This window comes from Podarcis gaigeae (assembly GCF_964106915.1).
Source record: "Podarcis gaigeae genome assembly, chromosome: 13".
NCBI lineage: Eukaryota > Metazoa > Chordata > Lepidosauria > Squamata > Lacertidae > Podarcis > Podarcis gaigeae.
Genome location: NC_139689.1, coordinates 38,825,411 through 38,845,699, shown reverse-complemented (window position 1 = coordinate 38,845,699; position 20,289 = coordinate 38,825,411). Strand labels below are relative to the sequence as shown.

At 48.9% G+C, this 20,289-nt stretch overlaps 1 protein-coding gene across 3 annotated transcripts in view; it reads left to right on the top strand.

Moving 5' to 3' along the window:
* Positions 1–20,289, top strand: part of SYT3 (synaptotagmin 3) — a 55,286-nt gene that overhangs the window by 4,814 nt on the left and 30,183 nt on the right. The window contains exons 1-3 of one of the 3 annotated variants that reach the window (XM_083709513.1): positions 2,600–2,791; positions 15,044–15,476; positions 18,552–18,692. In XM_083709513.1, coding sequence (XP_083565639.1) covers positions 18,557–18,692 — 136 coding nt within the window. In that variant the 5' untranslated portion in view covers positions 2,600–2,791; positions 15,044–15,476; positions 18,552–18,556. Of the gene's footprint in view, positions 1–2,599; positions 2,792–13,974; positions 14,098–15,043; positions 15,477–18,551; positions 18,693–20,289 lie in introns of those variants that run through there. The other 2 variants (XM_083709514.1, XM_083709512.1) reach the window with 2 other exon arrangements.

Genomic DNA, 20,289 nt, shown 5'->3' with positions numbered 1-20,289 from the left:
CTAGCCATAATGCTAGGTTGTGAAAGCCTGCTTCCCTCCAATTGTTACTGGGACTACAACTCCCATCAGTCCTGGCCATTGGCCATGCTGGCTGGGATTGATGAGAGCTGCAGGCCCTGGATTATAACACAAGCAAAGTGGAGCAAAGGGTGTGCAGAAACAGTCTCCACCATCACCCCAAGATGCCAGGAAGGGATGTGTTCCAGTGGGGCTGGTCCTCATGAATCGTAGCAGGTGAGAACTGCTGCATTGGGGAAAGAGGCTAGGCCGGAGTTGCGGGATCTGCGGCCCCAGCCCTCATGACTAGTGGTCAGGGATGATGGAGGTTGTAGTCCACCAGTATATGAAGGGCTACAGGCTTCCCTAATCCCTCAGTTAAGCTGAGGTAAACTTGAGGAGCCAGGGCCCAAGGCGTATTGCTGCCTGAGGCAGAACAGCAAGTGGCAGTCGATCCCCCGCATCCTCCCAGCTGCCAAAAAAAGAAGAAGTCATGGTGCCCGGCTGGCCAAGTTATTTTGGCACCTGGGGCTGAAAATCTCACAAGCACCTCTATTCCTCCCTGGCAGCAAGAATGATAATAGTTTTAATTAACAGATTACTTGCATGATGCTCAAAACCGGCTGCTTGAAGACATGGCAAATGGTAGGGCCTTCTCTGCGAAGTCGGGAGGAGTCCTATGATTTGGCGGGAGTGAGGGGTGGGTTCACGCACCTTCATTTTCTTGCCCCTGCTGGGTGAAAGAAAGCACTACCTCGCACTGCGCCTTGTTAAAAGTCTGGAATGCTCTCCCACAAGACACCATGATGGCTTGAAAAGAGAACCGGGCAGATTTGTGGTGGGCAAGGCTGTTTGTGGCTGTTCCTGTTAACTGCTGCTTCCTCCGCTGAGGGAGGCAACATGCCTCTGAATCAGTGTTAGGAACTCAGATATATAAGCTAGGTGCCAAATGGCTCCTTAAACCAGGGTTACAGTCACCAAAACGGAATATCTAGTTGCCATTTTGACGCCGAATGGCTTGAAAGTCGTATTTTCAAAATACTACTTTTTGGTTCCTGAAATTCATTCTGATTGTGTGGATAAAATATAACCGATAGAATTCCAAAGGATGTGTTACTAGTGTGTGAAAATAGTCAGGATCCAAGGATCCCCCAAATAGTGGAGACATCCTAGGCATCTTCACATGTTCTTAAGTAGCCAATAAGGTAAAGGTAAAGGGACCCCTGACCATTAGGTCCAGTCGTGGCCGACTCTGGGGTTGCGGCGCTCATCTCGCTTTATTGGCCGAGGGAGCCGGCGTACAGCGTCTGGGTCATGTGGCCAGCATGACTAAGCCGCTTCTGGCGAACCAGAGCAGTGCACGGAAACGCCGTTTACCTTCCCACCGAAGCGGTACCTATTTATCTACTTGCACTTTGAGGTGCTTTCGAACTGCTAGGTTGGCAGGAGCAGGGACTGAGCAATGGGAGCTCACCCTGTCATGGGGATTCAAACCGCCGACCTTCTGATCGGCAAGTCCTAGGCTCTGTGGTTTAACACACAGCGCTACCCACTAGGTGTAAAATGCGCCTGGCGAATTTCGAACCCTGACCTGAATTCCAGCTGCTCAAAACCGCAGGAGGGGAGAGCACCATTGCCCTTGGGTCCTGCATGCAGGCTCCCAGCAGGCATCTGGTCAGTGTCTGTGAGAAACAGGATGCTGGGCTATGCTGTGCCATTGGCCTGATCCAAAACACCCTTACGTCTTGCCCGCCTGCCTTCCCCTCTTCCCATGTGAGCAGATGGTGGCAGATTCCTGCCTGGGTTATGCCGGCTATTGTTCACCTGCCCGGGCCTCATTAGCACTGCTGCCATGTCTCTCTCTCCCTCTCTCTTCTCTCTCTCTCTCTCTCTCTCTCTCTCTCTCTCTCTCTCTCTCTCTCTCTTTCTCTCTCTCTCTCTGCTACCTTGCCAGAGATGCTCTGCTTTTTCTCTGCTCCTCCTCCAGCAGACACAGACACATAGGGGAGCCCTGTCTGGAATCGCAGCAGCCCCAATTAGTCAAGGCCTTTTTGTGTACAACACAACAGTGCCCCACAAGCTCTCTCCACGCAGCCGAAGGAGGGAGCAGCGTGGAGCTGAAGGAAACAGCTTTCATGTTCAGTTGTGCGCGTCGTGTAAACTGCAAGGACTCCTGGACGGGGACGGGGGCCTTAAAAAAAAGAGTGCTGTTTCTGGCGCACAGTTGGGGCTGGAGATGTGCTAAATCGCAGCATTGGCCGTGGCTCCTTCCTCCCGTCTCCCCCAACCCTTCCTTGCTGCGCTGTGTTCTCTTTTTAAAAAAATGTATAGAGCTGCCTTCATGTCGGTTTGGGTTCCCACACCTGCCTTCTTTCCCGTTCCCTTCCACCCCCAGCCTTGGAGACCCTGTAGAGGAGGAGTCTTCTTCCTGTCCCCTGTGCACTTCTGCACTGACGTGGGGGCGGTGGCACTAGCACACTGCTCCAAACCACCTTTGTGGAGGTTCCCTCGAAAATCCCCGGTTCTCTTGTTCCTCCTCCTCATCTCCTTCACACACAGCACAGTGACTCATTGCATGCGGGGGTGGGGAGTGGCGAGTGATTGAAGCAGTCTGATGTGGGAGCTGGGGAGCTGAAATCCCCGTGTCTCCCCCTGAGAGCGTGCGCACGGCGCTCGGACACACGCTTTCACGCACGGACACATCTCTCTCTCCTGGCTTCCTTCCTTCCTTCTGCGTGGCATCCAACCGGCGGTGAGCAAGACAGCAGATGAGCGCCTGCCGAGCGTGCCACAGGTGTGTGTGTGTGTGTGTGTCCTTGCACATTTGCAACATGCCCATGCTGGGTGGGTGTTCGACATTTGCAGGAGGGTTGGGTGACATGCTTTCCTGAGTCTCAGCGTATGTGCTCAGCAGGGGGTGGCGGCGGGCTATTGTGAATTTCTCTCGAAAGCAGCAGGCCCTGTGCTAATTGTCGCCCTGGTGGAGTTCCGTGTGCCAGTTCTGTGCGCGGTGAGCACTAAGTGAGGTGGGCGTCGGCGTTCAAAGTGCTTCAAAGCAGGTGCTTTGCCCGTGCGCTTAACGCCAAGGCAGGTTTCGAGGGCTGGGTGTTATCGGTGGAAGTCCCAGTTGGATGCTGGGCAGTGGACCAAGTGGAGCGGAATTAGACTGTTGCTGCATCCTTTTTTTGCCCAGCCAATGAGCATGTGCGTAATGAGCGAGGGATGATGTGCAACAGGTTGGTGGAGGTGTGTCCGGTGCTGGGGACAAACTGTAGAGGATGGCTGTTGCTTCCATGCTCCGCTTATGTGCTTGCAGAGGCATCTGTTGGAAATTGAATGCTTAGCTAGACAGACCTCAGTCTGCTCCAGCTCGGCAGCTTGCAGGATCTCAGGTGAGGCGTGGGAAATATTTCAGCAACAGGGAGGGTACTGCGACCTGCATGGATGTCTGCATGCTGCTGGGTCTGCGTGTGGATGCGTGCAATTCAGCGGCGCATGTACATGCAATGACAGGAAGGGTCCCGCGACAAAATGCTGCAATTCGGAGTGCTTCTGTACAGGATCCCAGGCATGCCAATTTCCTCCAGCTCTGCCCCATTTCCCTTTCTCTCTCTTTCCCACAACCAGGCAGCATTCTGTGCCCACTGAACACACTCAATATTCATTGGACTTGCTTCTTATATTGACGGCGAGGGCAGAGATCAATTTTAGATGAAGAAGCAAGGTGGGGGTGGGGGTGGGACGTTCTTGTGCCTGATTCCCGAGGGCAGAGATCAATTTTAGATGAAGAAGCAGGGTGGGGGTGGGGGTGGGACGTTCTCGTGCCTGATTCCAGGTATATTAAAATCTTGGATTTCTCCATTGGTTTCTATGGGCAGCTTTCACTGCCATCCCTGGAGACGTTGAAAAATAGTTTGCCAGTGTGAACCAGGAACCTACCTATCCAAGGCAATGAGAGGATTCTCTACACCTTTTTTATGTCTATGGTTCTTTCTTCCTTCTTGTCCAGCTGCTCCATTCCATCCTCCCTCCCCCTTGGTTGCCTTTTCTCTCAGCATTGGGCTGTTTGGGATTCCCCCCACCCAGGTTTGTGTGTGTTCACTTCTGCAGACACCAGGTATACCTTGAGCCTGCTGATACCTTTCTCTTTCTTGTGGGTGAGTGGTGCTGATTGGCTACATTTATGCAAGCACACAAAGACTCAGAGGCAGAAGGAAGGTTGCATTGACATGCTCCTAATTTGCACTTAAGTTTGTGCAGTGGAGGTGAGTTTTTGTAAAATTCCACATGGAGCACTGCAACGGCTTGGAAGAATACAAGAGCTGGATCAAGGGACACTTTCTTGGCCTTAACCTGCCTGTCTCTGAAATGGGGATATTCCTGATCTTTGCCAGGTGCAAATGAACCAAAGAAATACAGGGACACTCTCTCTCACACACACACAAACATGTTTCCTGTTATAGGGCTTTCAAAAGGATGATGATGATGATAAAAGAAAACGAGAAGAGATCCATATGCCAAAACCTCACAATTAAAAATAGAAAGGATATGGAAATTTGCCAGCACAAATGGTCCTATTGTTCTGTCTGCTCTTGGAGCTGATACTTAAATTGCTTGAAAGAAGTATGTTCCAGAAAGACAAACTGCATTAGTCGGTTGCCTTCCCACCGCCCCAAAGAAAGGAACTCGGAAGAGTTGTTCTTTAACACCTTTTAATGTGGCATAAACAGGAGCCTGTTTCATCAGATGCAGAGATGCCATCAGGGCTGAGCAAAAGGACCCCAAACCCAGCAGGGCTGGGTTGCTACATTTTAAAGTGAGTGAACTAATACGTGAAAAGAGGCCCGCCCTTGCCTAGAGGCCATTAAGCCTCGAGTCTAAAATTACTTAAGTGCACCATCTGGTCTGATGCTGCGTGTTTACGAAAGTTCGTGCCATAGTATGACTGCAATCCTGTACCTAGGAGTAGTGGATGGGGGAAGAAATTCTGTTCCGTTTGCTCTTGAAGGCAAATCGGTCAGATGTGCACTTTTGAAAAACTGTATGAGGCCCGTAGCAACGGCTTTCCTTCAAAATTTGCACTTGTCCAAATTTTGTGATGTTGTTGTTTGACCAAACTGTGCTTACAAAGTTGCATATATAAGGGGGTGGGGAAAGTGTGTGTTAAAATGAATATGTTCCCAAAAACAACATACCAAAAAGCATTGCATTATGAGAAACTGCTTACAAGAATAAGTACATCACTCAAAACTGCATACAAAGATGTGTTTATTGGGAGAAATTTGCAAAAGTGCTGATGAATTTTCTTGAAATTACAAATTTCAAGAACGGAATTCAAGGTTGGAAAAGTGAGAACCGAGGGGACCAAAATTGGCAGATCCTGGGAGCAGGTCCCGTTGAGTACAGTAGGACTTACTTCTGAGTAAACATGTGTAGGACTGCGCTATTAAATGTGTGAGCCTTTTAAAAAAAATTATTCAAAGTTATAACAAAACATATTATCCAAAAACATATCCTTATTTCGCCCGCATTTTTCCTCCCCCCCACAGAACCCATCCCCCCACCCCACCCCCTGACTTCCCTCAGTTCCAGTCTTTGGTTTCTCCAATAATGCTATTTTCTGCATGTTACAAAATTGTATAGATCCTCAAACTGTTTAGCTGATTATTATCAGTAAAAAAAATGTGAATCTTTATTCAGAGCCTGCCAAGGAGTCCAGAAATGTGTGAGCCTTAAGGTGCCTCATGACTCTTGAAAGTTAGGAGGCATTCCTATTTATCTTCCTGCGGAAACGTGAAACAAACAAGCATCAGACATGTTGCCTTACTAGGAAGTTTCCTGAAGGCTTGGAATGCCCAGACACAAACAGAGGTGAAAAAAATCAATGTCCCTTTCAGATATTTTATCTGTGACATGCTTGATCCATATCTGGCTTATGCTGAGAAAAGATGATGATGATCACAATTCTCATCACAGGCTAAAACTGGCCATAAACTGTGGCACAGAAAAGACTGCTTTGCAAAAGGCTGAGGAGTGCTAACTTAAGCAAATACAGTGGTACCTCGGGTTAAGAACTTAATTCGTCCTGGAGGTTTGTTCTTAACCTGAAACTGTTCTTAAACTGAGGTACCACTTTTGGTAATGGGGCCTCCCGCTGTCGCTGCACGATTTCTGTTCTCATCCTGAAGCAAAGTTCTTAACCCGAGGTACTATTTCTGGGCTAGCGGCGTCTGTAACCAGAAGCACCTGTAACCCGAGGTACCACTGTATGCATAATGCAACTGGCCAACCTGCCGAGGGTTCCAGGCTATTCCAAGAACTAGGGTGGCCGTGTGCCCTATTTCACAGAGACAGTTCTCTATTTGAAGGAGTCCTCTCTAGTCCAGTTTCTAGCTAAAGACCAAAAACCATAAGAAGGGAGCCACAGAGGTCATGAAACTGCCCACCAGCAGTTAGTGCGCCCTCAACCACTGACTGAACAGGACTGCAGATCACAGTCCTCCCCGCAACATTCAGATATATAGTTCTATTTAAATTGGCGAATGGGGAACCTGTAGCGTTTCCAGCAAACGCACCTCACTAGGGACAGTCCCTCCAAGTGTCTCTGTTTTCCAGGGACAGTCTTGGATTTACAGAAGCCGTCCCGGTTTCTGATTTGATCCCGGAATGTCCCGGTTTCCCTTAGGACGTCCCTCTTTTCCTCGGAGAAATGTTGGAGGAGGATGTCTCTATTTTCATCAGAGAAATGTTTGAGGGTATGTAGGATAGGGTGGGGTATCTCACAATCACGGAGCCACCAATGAAAGGCTCTGTCGAGGGCCAATGCCAGCTGGGCAACTAACCAAGCCGGGTGATGGCTTCAGTGCCCCATTGGTCTGACATTGCAGGGCTGTTCCTCCATCCTTATGAGCTTCTCAAATCCTCCAGGCCTCCTAAGTGGGGCCACAGTTCTTTTCGCGGTCAAACTGCATTATATGTTGGCCTAGTCCAAGTCAGGTACAGTGGTACCTCGGGTTAAGTACTTAATTCGTTCCAGAGGTCCGTTCTTAACCTGAAACTGTTCTTAACCTGAAGCACCACTTTAGCTAATGGGGCCTCCCGCTGCCGCTGCACTGCCACCGCACAATTTCTGTTCTCATCCTGAAGCAAAGTTCTTAACCCGAGGTACTATTTCTGGGTTAGCGGAGTCTGTAACCTGAAGCGTATGTAACCTGAAGCGTCTGTAACCCGAGGTACCACCGTACCATGATTCATTTTTAAAAGCAATAGTCTGCCACAAAAGAATGCACCTACCCTATTTTGTATCCTACTTAGAGCCAACCTTCGGTTCCCAGTACACCTTGCAGTTTAAAAGAATAAAATGGTATAATAAAAATTCATTAATCTGAAATGCAAAAAACAAAACAAACCACAACTCCTGGCAGCATCAATTTAATTAAATCAGACTGGACAATAAAGCAACACTTAAAACCAGTGCTTTTTCTGGGGGGGCGGGCGCAGAGGGACGCATACCCCTAAACATTTTGTATATCTAAGTTTGGCCTCATTGAGGGGAAGTATTTCAGTATGAGTAGGAAAATGAGAGTACCCCATAACATTTATTTTTATTTTTTAAAGAAAAAAAGCACTGCTTAAAACTAGCTGTATAACACACTGGAATGTCTGGATATTATTATTATTATTATTATTATTATTATTATTATTGAAAAGCTATAAGAGCAGGGGCCAGGCAGGCTTCTTCGAAGTGAGCACTCCAAAAGTGAAGCGCCATGACTTAGAAGAACCTCCTTGCGGTCAACAGCCACCTAACCACAGATAGGGACATAGAATTGTAGAATTGGAATGGGACCCCAAGGGTCATCTAGTCCAACCCCCTGCAATGCAGGAATCTTTCACCCAACGTGGGGCTCAAACCCACAACCCTGGGATTAAGAGTCTCCTGCCCTACCAACTGAGCTATCCAGCAGGAGATTGTAAGGTTTGGTACAGACTCAGATAGTGTGGTTAGAATATGGTTCTAAAGAGGTCCCTGGCCATTCGTTATGCATTCCCCGCCGCTGTCTTTCATTATATTTTTCATTTATATTTTTAATTCTCTTTGAGGAGTCTGTATTTGAGCATGTGCAGACTGGCATTCCCTTGCCACTAAATCCTCCTCCTCTTTTGTTTGTTCATTGCCTTTTAAAAAATTAAGCACATCACAAAAATTAAATAGTGTATACGGCTCACTGGCACTGTTCACCCGCAATCCTCCCAGTTTGTAAAATCGCTTTCTCTCAGAATTCGGCCATCTTTTCCAAGCCAGCCCATGTTGAAGTTTTGTTATTTGTTACATTTTTATCCCGGCCCTTCCCCCGAAAACCTTGGGATGGCATATGTAATTCTCTCTTTCCCCCACTTTCCCTCCAATTTTATCCTCGCAACAGCCCTGTGACGTAGATGAGGCTGAGAGCTGAGGTAATTCAGTAAGTGTTGCGGCTGAGTAGGGACCGGAACTCAGTCCCCGCCCCCCAATGTAAGTCTGACCATTGCACCATACTGCCCTTCTGTGGACATCTGCCGTGACTTGTAGGGCCCGGCTCCTGAGAAAGGGAACACGGGTTCATAGGTAAGATGAGTGCTGGAACTTCCCTTTTCGCGAAATTAAGCATTTCTGCTCCCACAAGCATGTCAGAATTAATTAGCTCCTTTTAAGCAGCTTTGCGTCAGAGACATGGCGGCACCAGCGCGCTTTTGGTGTTCTCCCAGGTTGTGTGACATATTCGGGGCAAAGCAGCGTGGCTGTGCTTGGAGAAAAGGAAGCTGGCTTCTACCGAATCAGACTCTTTGACCATCAAGCCTAATATTGTCAGCTCTGGCAGGCAGCCGTTCTCCCAGCTCTCTAGCAGATAGGGGGTTTTCCCCGCTTAACTGCTGCCAGATCTTTTAAACTGGCGATGCCAGGGACTTAAACCTTTGCGCATGCAGATAAGGTGCTCTGCTATCGTTCCCCAAGGAGTCCTTTCATCACTCGGGAGAACGGCGGGCATTTGATTTGCTAAACAGAGGCATGAGCGCGTGGGCCAGCTTCTCAAAGAAAAACGTGCTTGAGCAAATATGTGCGCGGACCCCGGAGCCACGCACACGGGCACGGATTGTACCGCATCTGGGCTGGCGCTGCAGACAGCTGGGTGCTTTGCGTATGTTTTCCACACGCTCCCTCTGCCCTGCCTTCATCCCCAAGCGGACTGGCAGAAGGCTTGGGCTGGCTGTGGCCTTGTTTGCAAAGGTTTCCCTAACGTGATGTGGCAGGGACCATCTGGGCGCCTGGCATTGATGGGGTCTTCCTGCTAACACTTTGACCCGGAGCGCCAGGGGAGAGGATTTTCCGGAGTGGGTCACCGTCCCAGCCCTTGAACTGTGGCTGCCTACACAAGGTGTGCTTTGCTTTTACTCCTCAGAGAACCACAGTCCCTGGGATTTTTTGGGGGGGGGGAGTGGTGTGTGTTAAATGTAGACTACGTAAGCAGCCTCTGCCAGCCGGTCCAATGGTGTGAACACCTTCTCAGGCTTGTCCTCACTCCCTGTCATGGACTGGCTGGATGCAGAGGGGTGGGGCAGGAGTCAGTTGGGGAACCCCCCAAGGGAACCCCCAGGGGAAGAAGGCTCAGAGCCAAGAGATTGGTGGTAGGACGACAATGAGTGGTCAGAGGGAGAAGAGGGAGGAGACTGGGAGCAGGAGCAGTGTTCAAAATTAGCCAGGCGCGTTTTGCGACTGGCATGGGTCCAATTGCGACCACGTGGAGGTCTCTGGAAGTCAGGTTGGTGACTATGGAAAGCAAAATGCCACTTAGAGGAGGATCTGAAATATTTTCCTTAAAGCCTGAGTTGTGTTTTACAGTGGTACCTTGGTTCTCGAACTTAATCCGTTCTGGGAGTCCGTTCGACTCCCGAAACGGTTCAAAAACCAAGGCACAGCTACAGGAGCTTCTTGCACTCAATCGGAAGCCATGTCAGATGTCCGGCTTCCAAAAAAACGTTCGCAGACCAGAACACTCACTTCCGGGTTTGCAGCGTACGGGAGCTGATTTGTTCGGCAGCCAAGCCGTTCGGGAACCAAGGTACCACTGTATTCTGGATTGTTTTATTTGATGTTTTAATGTGTTGTAAATCGCTTTCAGATTTGTTCTTTAATATATATATAGAGAGAGAGAGAGAGAGAGAGAGAAATGAAATTAAGAATAAGAATAAGAGGTTTCATTGCAAAAACAAAAAATGTGGCACCTAGAGGTTCCGTTGTGGCGACCATAACCTATATACCTGAATTTCTAACACTGAGGAGGTGTCAGAAGCTGAAGAGGTAACAGGGTTTAGTGAGCAGGAAGAAGCTGTGTCAGAGAGCGGTCTAGAACCAGAGGCAGAAGCAGAAGCAGAGGCTGGAGAGGAGTCAAGAGGCAGAGTGGAGGCAGGTTGCTGAAGAAGTTAGGGGTCTCCTCCTCCTGTGGCACTCAGCTCCCTGCTCCCCAGTCTCCAAGAACCCAAAGAGGAATGAAGAGGGCAGAGCAAAGAGAGACAAGATGAAGGAGCCTCAGGTTGCTTGGAGAGAAGGAGACTTGGGCAACTGTGGGAAGGCAGTCCTCACAACTGCCACATTGGGGCAAGATCTACTCACTCGGCCTGAGCTGCTTTTGGTTTCTTTGAATAAAGAGTTAACTTCGCCAACACCTTGTTCATCACTGCTGACCTTACACCGACACCCGCCCTGACACTCACTTCCACATGGCGAAGGGAAAGGTTTAGGGTGTCTCCTAAGTGAGGGGGCCTGTGAAGAACCCAACATTTTGGGGCAGTTCGCTTCAGAGAGATTTGGGCGCACGGATGCGCTTTCACCCCAGAGGCCTTTGGGATCTGTTCTTCCCCATCTCCTCCTCCCCGTAGCTGAGTGATTCCTTCTGGAGCTGATAAATGAAGGCTCGGGTGGCAAAGCAGGGTGTTGCAGGGTGGCGGGAAGAATTGAGGAAAACTGGGAGGGCGGAGATGGTAAAGATGTGTGGCAATTAGCCGTTCGACCGGGGAAGGTGCGAAAGGTGCATGTGTAGCAGCAGAAATCCTGTAGATAAGGCTGGGGGGCTAGACAGGAAGATATTATCAACAACAATAATAATTAGATTAGCTTTGGCCCAGAGGAAGCTACTTAGCTGGGCAGGAGAGCAAGAAATAAATTGAGGGAGGCAGGAAAGGGCATGGGGGGAGACCCCAGGTCTGTCTGATAAGGATGCCAAAAATAATTATTAATGATTTGTGACGATCCTGGAAAAACCAAGAGGACAGGGGGTGAGATAATGAAATGGCTGAAACCTGCTAATTTGGGGTCTGCCGAGGGCAAGGCTGTTGCCAGACATGTGCCTTTCTTTCTCGCCTCAGCCCCCGCCACCTGGTCGAAACGCTGTCATGTTTACCTGCCTTTTTGAAAAGAAATGTTTATAAATGGTGGCAGCAGTACGGAAAGAAGAACCGGCTGTTTTGGGGGGTGGAGAGGAGCTGCCAAAGATGGGGTTGCACGGGGGGTGATTTTGGTCCGGGTGTGTGGGCGAGGCAGGCCGAGGGCCGAGAAAGATTGAGATCACAGCTGTAAAGACTGGGGAGGAGGGGGGCAAGGGGGGGATATGCTGTACTATCATCACCCAGCCCTTGGTACTTGTTATTCTGGGCAGGAGCGGACGCTGGCGACTCCAGCAGAGATGCAGAGGAAGAAGCTGCAGCGGTATTGGCGGGGTGGGGGAAAGCTGAGGACCTGGATATCATATCCCCACCCTCATGACTCACTATTTTCCGGGAGAAAAGGACTCTCCCATGGTTAGCCCTCTATAGAAAAGGGACAAAGGTGGAGAATGAGAAAAATTGCTTTGTGTTCTCTCTCTCTCTCTTGCACACAAAAACCATTGTGCTTTCCAACCTTCCAGTCTCTAATTAGGCCACACACAATCACACACTGTTCCTCAGTCTGGAAAGGCAGGGAATTCTGTGATGGAATTTATATTTGGGGGAGACCCCCCCCCCACATTTTTCTCAAGAGCGCAGTGGCACAGATTATCAGCAGGTGCCTAATATACCCCATTCCTCGCACCCGTAGGGCGTCTCAGATTCCCTCGCCTGAATACGCTACATCACACCCAGGGGTGTTGATAGCGGGTGGCCTAGGGGAGAGCCAACCTCTTGTGTGTGTGTGTGTGTGTGTTTAGCCCCATCTCTCTCTTCCCCACCCCCAAAATTTATTTACTTAATTATTTGCGCTTTGTTTACGGGCCGGCCCAGCACACTGCAAAGTGCCCTGCCGCTCAGGGTTCCAGGCTACCCACCATCTTCATTGACTTTTTGGCCGTGGCTCCGATTGTGTTGATCTGTGGTTGCTGGGCATCCCGTGTGGATGGTATTGACGGGCGACAGGTGACTTGCAAGCACTGGAAGATGCGGGTGGCACTGTGGTCTAAACCACTGAGCCTCTTGGGCTTGCCAATCAGAAGGTCAGTGGTTCAAATCCCCGTGACTGGGTGAGCTTCCACTGCTCTGTCCCAGCTCCTGCCAACCTAGCAGTTCAAAAGCATGCAAGTGCTAGTAGATAAATAGGTATCGCTGTGGTGGGAAGGTAAACGGCGTTTCCTTGCACTCTGGTTTCCGTCACGGTGTTCTGTTGCGCTAGAAGCGGTTTAGTCATGCTGGCCACATGAGCCGGAAAGCTGACTGTGGTCAAACGCCAGCTCCCTTGGCCTGAAAGCAAGGTGAGCACCGCAACCCCATAGCCGCCTTTGACTGGACTTAACCGTCCAGGAGTCCTTTACCTTTTCTTTTACCTGCAAGCGCTGGACAGGGTGGAAAGGGGAAATGGGTGCCTGTGAGTAGGTGCGGGAGAGAAGTTGCATTAGAGGTTCGATGAGACTTCAAAGTTTTAATTCTAATATGTACCTAAGCAGCAGCTCTTACCAATAGATCGCAGGTGGGGCAGAGGTCCCACTTAATGTATAGTGAGCCCAGAAAATGCTGCCGGCACTCAATAATGTAATACAGGCTTCCCCAACCTGCGACCCTCCAGATATTTTGGCCTACAACTCCCATAATCCCTAGCTAACAGGACCAGTGGTCAGGGATGATGGGAACTGTAGTCCAAAACATCTGGAGGGCCGAAGGTTGGGGCTGCCTGATGTAATAGAGTAATCTTTGACAGTGAGAACCTAAGTTGTCTTCCCCCTCCCTCGGAAACTCTGCACCTGTATAAATGGATGGACTGTATCCAACCAAGTCCTACTCACAGTAAACCTGTGTGGAACCCAAAAGGATCCAAGTCAGCAGTTTCCATTAATTTCAGTGGGCCTGCTCTGAGCTTGACTGACGTTGGTTACAGCCCTATAGCTGCCCACTCACCTTTAAAGAACATTCAAAGCACATTCTCTACCCTCGAAGAATTATGGGCACTGTCATCTGTTGAGAGTTGCTGCGAATTGTGACTCCGTGAGGGGCAAACTACAATGCCCAGAATTCTTTGAGGAACATAATGGGCTTTGAATGCGTCTTACAGTGTGTATACAGCCTATATCTTGGAAGCAGGCCCCAAGTCTTGTGTGTACTTAGCCCTGATCACACTCTTGGCTTAGAGAATCTGGACATTAATGCCTTTCACTGACTGCCACCTCTTAATTCTTCTAAAATGTTGCCAGCGTTTTTTTAGGCCCGTGAATATGCTCCAGTTTTTGAGTGAGAGCTGTAGGTCCCTCCCCCTCTGATCATTTCCTTTCTCCATCCCACAACTGAGACCCGTAACACACAAACACGCTGCCTCCTCAAGAGACAGAAAGGGAGAAAATGTGTGAGCATTTCGCTTTTCCAAGGGATCTGGGTAAAAGGTGGATGGTAGAACCATATATTTGTAGAGTTGGAGGGGGCCGCGAGGGTCAGGAATCTTTCACCCAGTGGGGGGCTCGAACCCACAACCCCTGGATCAATAGTCTTGTGCTGTACTGGCTGAGGTATATCGATGCGAGCCTCGAAAAGCACATCTAGCTGAAAGAGGAAGTGGGAAAGAAAGGCACTCCTCCAACTTCCTCCTTCTGCTTGATGAAGAAAAAGGTAAGCACCTTCCCTATCTGATTGCCAGGGGGGCAGTGAAGGGCGTGGCGGGGCCTCAGAGGCTTTGTGGGCACCAGGAGGGCACCATTGTGCCCATGGGCACCACACAAACAGTGTTTCTTTTGTGAGAATCCTGGCATAACCAATTCCCAGCACTAGAATTTGGATTTCTCTTACTCTGCGACTGCCCAATCCCACCAGACAGCTCTCAAGAAACCCGGGTGTCCTGGCTTCCACTATTCTTCTTTTCAGCCTGTTGGAAGAAGATGATGTGCCAGCTCCAGCAGAGGAAGAAACTTAAACACGATGCAGAGTTTTATAACATAGACCAGGGGCAATTGTACTTCATCCAGCAGAGCTTTACTGAAGGCAAATGAGCATAATGGTCACGGATCCCACACATTCAGGATTGGCACAGTCCGTGAAAAATCCAGTTCCAGCACTTACAATGAAACTTGCAATACTTATAATAAGGCCAAACCTTAACATTATAGCATACAGAACACCAGACTAGAACAAAGAGACAGAAAAGAGAAAATAAGTGAAACTCAGGCTCCTTCTGGCCTCCCTATTATAGTCAGCATGACCTTGACAGAAAGATAACAGAACGAGTTTAAGCCAGCTGTACTCAGCTTCACAGAAGGAAATAACCCAAACAACAAAAACCTTCCTGCTTCTTTCACATACAAACTTCTTGAACCTTCTTGTATTAAGTAGAACAGGAAAGATCTCCACACATCAGATCAATACTTTCTGTACTAAGAAATGCAAACTGACAGAAGAAGCTGTCTTTGGGCTTACAAAAATGATGTTGGCGTGGTGGGGGCACTAGAGATCCATGTGCTCTGTTCCATCTGATGTGGCTGGGGGTGGCCATGGGAAGAATGGGAGCAACAGGAAGAGGGAATGAGCCCACCCCAAATAACTAGCCTTTGTCTCCATTCAGGTACCTACGGAACTAAAGAGGGTGGCAACTGCAGCGGTGCAATTTCGCTAAGGACTTAAGACAACAGCCCCCTCCCGCCATGAAGAAGCCCCCCAAGGACAGCTGGGGACTGGGCACGCCACCCAGGCATAGCAAAGCCAGCCAGGACTACTGACCCTCTTCGCCTCTGCAGATTGTTCCCTCGTGCATCTAGCAGAGGGCGCAACCCCTCTCACCCTGCCGCTTCCCCACTTGGCGACCCATGGACCCAGCAGCTCGCCGGATGGCAGATTGGGTGCCCTGCTTCCGGCTTGCAGCTGCTTCCACGCGGACTCGGATCCCCAGGGACTTGGTATTGGCGTCTTGCTGGCATTGACCTGGACCAGTTGGCATCCTGGATCCGGCAACACGGAAGCAACCTGACAGCCATCCCCTGAACCAGTTTGCTGACCAGGTGAGAGCGCAGAGCGCCAACGTTCATTTTCCAAAAGGGCGGTTCCTGCCTCCCATCTCCTTACTTCCCTGTTTCCCCCTGTGTTGAATGTTTGGTTGTAAGTTCCTTGGTGGGTAGGGACCTGCCAGTCATCTTGCGCTCTGCAAAGCAAAGAAAAAAAATGTGCATAGACACCAACTGCACTTATGGGACCAGAAGTACTGAAACAACTGTTTTTAATGCTTAAAATTAGATCCAGTGGTGATCTAACCTTGAGGGAAAGCCCGTAGGCCTATATCTGTAGGGAAATGTTCCACTGTCTTTCCTCAACGTGATGTCCATCAGCTCCACACACGGTCCTGGGATGTGGGGCAGCCATTGGCTTTTCTCCTCCAGGGCCAATCTCCCCATCTTTCTTTCTTTCTTTCTTTCTTTCTTTCTTTCGCGATTACTCGTAGCTGAGTAAGATTGTCTTCCATAAAGACGGTTTTAACAGTGAGTCCGTAAGTGGCTGTGGAGGCCAATTCTGGATCCACACGTCCTTCCACAGTGGGGACATTGGTTTCCAGGCAGGAGTTGATCATGGTGTGGATTTGCCAAGTGTGCCTTCCTCTTGGCATATTTCTCCCTTGCGTCCTGAGTTCGATACCTGAACCACATAACAGCAGCGGTTGGGGAACAGGAAGTGATGTTTAGCGAATCCTTTTCTTCTCCCCTTCTTTATACATTTATTTATCTGGTTTTTCAAATAAAAGTTTTGCAATCACATATCCAACATACATCATAAAAACAAGATTCCAAATAATCGTCCCTCCTCCCTTTTGTGGGTCCTGTTTTTAGTCATTTCCTCTTGCATCTTTTATAATAATCCAAATCTTTTACATCTCCATTATATCCAAAATCCACCATTAAACTCCTTTGCTTCCTTAGCAACTGGCCATGTCCCTTTTGGAAAGGCCTAACATGCTCTCCATTTTATATGCCTTGTTGACTGTGTTTCACCTCAGTGCCCCATCTGGCTGAGGAGAGCCCTTCAAGTCGAACTTACCTATAGGAAATGCCTCCTCAAAACATCTAGCGAGCGCAGGTTTGCCAAGGCTGCCTGGGAGGGACTGAGATCTAAAAACTGATTCTGCTTTGCAAACGTGGCCCCCATGCAGACCTGTTAACGTTACAAGAGAATCGAGCTCATTTCCCTGGTCAAGGTCCAGTTTGGCTCCTAGTCTCCCTTCTGCAATTCTCTGAAATGGGGAATCCCAAGCTTGGATTGGACAGGAAACCAGAAGCCCTTCCTATAAATGCCTATTACCCTGAAAAAAAGGTCATGTTGCTTCTCCTGCTGTCTGCCCTTGTCTGCCTGCCTTTCTATTTTCTGCCTGGAATAAACAGAACACAGGCTGACTGCATTTGACGCTTCTGTCAGGGGTTACTGGAGGAGAAGCCTTTCAATCTAGACTACTCCACATTCCCTTCACCGTATACAATGTACATCCCAGCTCAAAAGGAAAATGGGGTGTTTGCAGGAAGGGGTGAGGTTCATACACTGCAAATCTAATTGCCCCCCCCCCAATACTTTTCCTGAGGGGACGTCACATAGAAAAGCCACTTACAGCCCACCCTTTCCTCCGGGGAACTCAAAGGTGGCACACGTGGTTCTCCCATTTTATCCTCGCAACAACCTTGTGAGGTAGGCTAGGCTGAGAAAGAATGACTCATAGTTGCTTGCCCAAGGTCAGCCAGTTAGCATGGCTGAGACCCCACTGAGCTGCTTGGACCTGGGTCTGCCCAGATATATTTTGGCTTAATTTCATGGAGGGAAAACAGAAGGGTTAAATGCGTAGCAGAAACAAAAGAGCAAGAATGAGATGGCAGAGAAAAAGGAGGTTCACACCCCACTTCTGTGCAGCCCCCCACAAATTATCCTCATGGCCTTTGGCAGAAAGAAATAACAAGTTTTATTATTTATGCCTCACCCATCTGACTGGGTTGCCCCAGCCACTCTGGGCAGCTTCCAGCATATACAAAAACATAATAAAACATTAAAAACTTCCCTACACAGGGAAACTGCCCTGTCACTGCTCTAACCTTTATACGGTACTGCTTTTCTGGGTAAAGTAAGTTGGCATGCCAAGTAGGCCAAGTAGGCCTGTAGGAAATTGGGCAAGTTTTTTTAGGTGGGGAGGACCAAAGCTGGTCTCCCCACAAGGTAACTCTAAACAGAGGCCCAGGACGGCTTATTCTAAGGCAGGCTTCCTCAACCTCAGCCCTCCAGATGTTTTGAGACCACAATTCCCATCATCCCTGACCACTGGTTCTACTAGCTAGGGATCATGGGAGTTGTAGGCCAAAAATATCTGGAGGGCCGAGGCTGAGGAAGCCTGTTCTAAGGGGTGACGGTTTTGTCACATCAATGGATGAGGCTTCCCTTTTCTGCTAGGGAAGTGAAGTTGAGGGCATGCTGAAGGCGAATGTGGAAGAGAGCAGAACCCCAATGGAACAGATGCAGCCATTTCCAGCAGCAGCCCAGTTGCCCCCAAATAATGAGCAGACATAGGACGCATTTCTAGGAACACAGGGAGCTAGCCTTATTCCAGGCCAGACTAGTGATGTCCACTCTGACTGGCAGCCACTGTCCAGGGCCTCAAGCAGAGAATCTTTCCCCCCTACCTGCATACCTAGAATAGTATCATAGAATCATAGAATCATAGAGTTGGAAGAGACCACAAGGGCCATCGAGTCCAACCCCCTGCCAAGCAGGAAACACCATCAGAGCACTCCTGACATATGGTTGTCAAGCCTCTGCTTAAAGACCTCCAAAGAAGGAGACTCCGCCACACTCCTTGGCAGCAAATTCCACTGTCGAACAGCTCTTACCTGTTTACCAGGGGATGGTGGGGAATGAACCCAGGACCTTATAGGCAGTAGCCTCTTGTGAACCCACGTCTGTGAGCATTGGGAATCAGTGTCGCGCTGAAAAGTAGCCACATTGAACTTCGGTTCTGAGGTAACCGTGGCCCCAAAGACTTGCATGACCTTGGTTGTCCCCCTCCCCCCTTAAATATATGTTGAAAAATATTTTTTGTGTCCTGTCTTCAGGCACCATGTCGGGAGATTATGATGAAGACAGACACCGCAGGGCAATGGAGCTTCTTCATGTGCTGTGTTCCAACACATGCGCTGCCCAGGAACGCGAGAAGTGTCAGGAACTGACAGGCCATGTGGGTCCCATCAACTCAGGTGAGGAGCCTAGAGGTAGGGGAGGATATGACCCATATCTAGGGGAAGGATCTCAACAGGAGGAAGAATCGTGCCCTAGGCACAGCCAGGAGTCCATGGAGGTGAGGGGGAAGGCACAGGGACTGTTAGGGTAATATCAGATTCTCAGTGTTGATGTTGGCGCTCAGGCAAATGGCGTGTCAGGTGGTCCGTGTTTACCAACCAAATGTGAAGATGCAGCCTTGACAGGATCTGCAGGATCCTGGCAATTGTATTTTAAAACAATCAAGTTTCCAGTCCTCACTGCTTTTGCTGGAGCCAAAAAAAAAAACCCCGTGGGTGGTGGGGTGGGGACAAATGCTTTGAATTGAGAGGTGTAAACATGTCAGTTCTTGCTGCAAAAACGCAAATTACCTCCAGTTTTATTTTTAAAAATAAAACAAAATTCAGGAAGTTTTTTGTTTAAACTTTCGTTGCTGGGGTATTTATTAGGGCACGGGTTGTGCTGGCTGTCTCTAGCAAGAGTAGGATTTAATGGGAGGCAGTCTTGGCATATTTTAGCAATGGAGAAATCTGGAAGGCTGGATATACAAGAGAGGCCTTTTGTTCAAGATGCCAGCCAGTGAGCCATATCTGTTTTCCAGGGGACTCCATTCCATTGTCTTCCATCCGTTTTCTTCCCTCAGCAGATGGCCCTGCGGCCATCGAGCATGCTCAGTCCTCAGTAGATTGTTTTGGGTCTCTCCCCCATTACCCTAATTTATTACTATCATTATTACTATTTCCACAGCTTGAGGGGTGGGTTTCCCCGTAGCCCAATGATACCTCCCTCTTGTGCTTAGATTCATAGAATTGTACCATCTGGTCCAAACCCCTGGAATATTCAGTTGTCCCATACGGGGATTGAACCTGCAACCTTAGTATTATCCCCACAACACTCTAGCCAACTGAGCTGCCTAAGACTCTACCCTTGGCAAAGTGAGTTTCCTAATTTATTATGTACGATTTATTCCATTCATATCTCGATTTCAAGACAAGTGGCCCCCAAAGCATCTTTTCTAATAAAACCTGCAAAAGATGCATATTATTATTATTATTATTATTATTATTATTATTATTAAAAAATTCAATACTGCTCTTCATCTGTAGATCTTGGGGCGGTTCACAGTATCATTAGGGGTTATGTGGATTTGTCTGCCAGGGTGTCAGGGGCTGGACTGAGGAGGAAAGGTGGAGATTGCTATCCCCCCCTCTTTTTGAACCTTCCCGAGAAGAGGACAGTATAGATTTAGAACAGTGGTTTGCAGAAGGGCATAGTTCACAGGCTGCAGAGGGGAGAAGCTGGGGAATATTGGGAGAGGAGCAGCAGGAAGAAGCAGCAGCACCAGGGGAGAGACAGTTGACAGACTCAGGGTCTTTGGAAAGCATTCCTGACCCCCACCCCCAAGACCAGGTGAGCCTTGAGAGTAGTAGAACTGAGCGCTCTGAGGCAGAAAGCTCAGATTAGCTGATGCAGGGGTAACGTAGAATAGGAGAGACCAAGGGGGGTGGGACTTTACTCAGAACAACACCATTATCTTTGGGAGACTGAATTCCTTCGTCTCTCTCTCTGTGAATA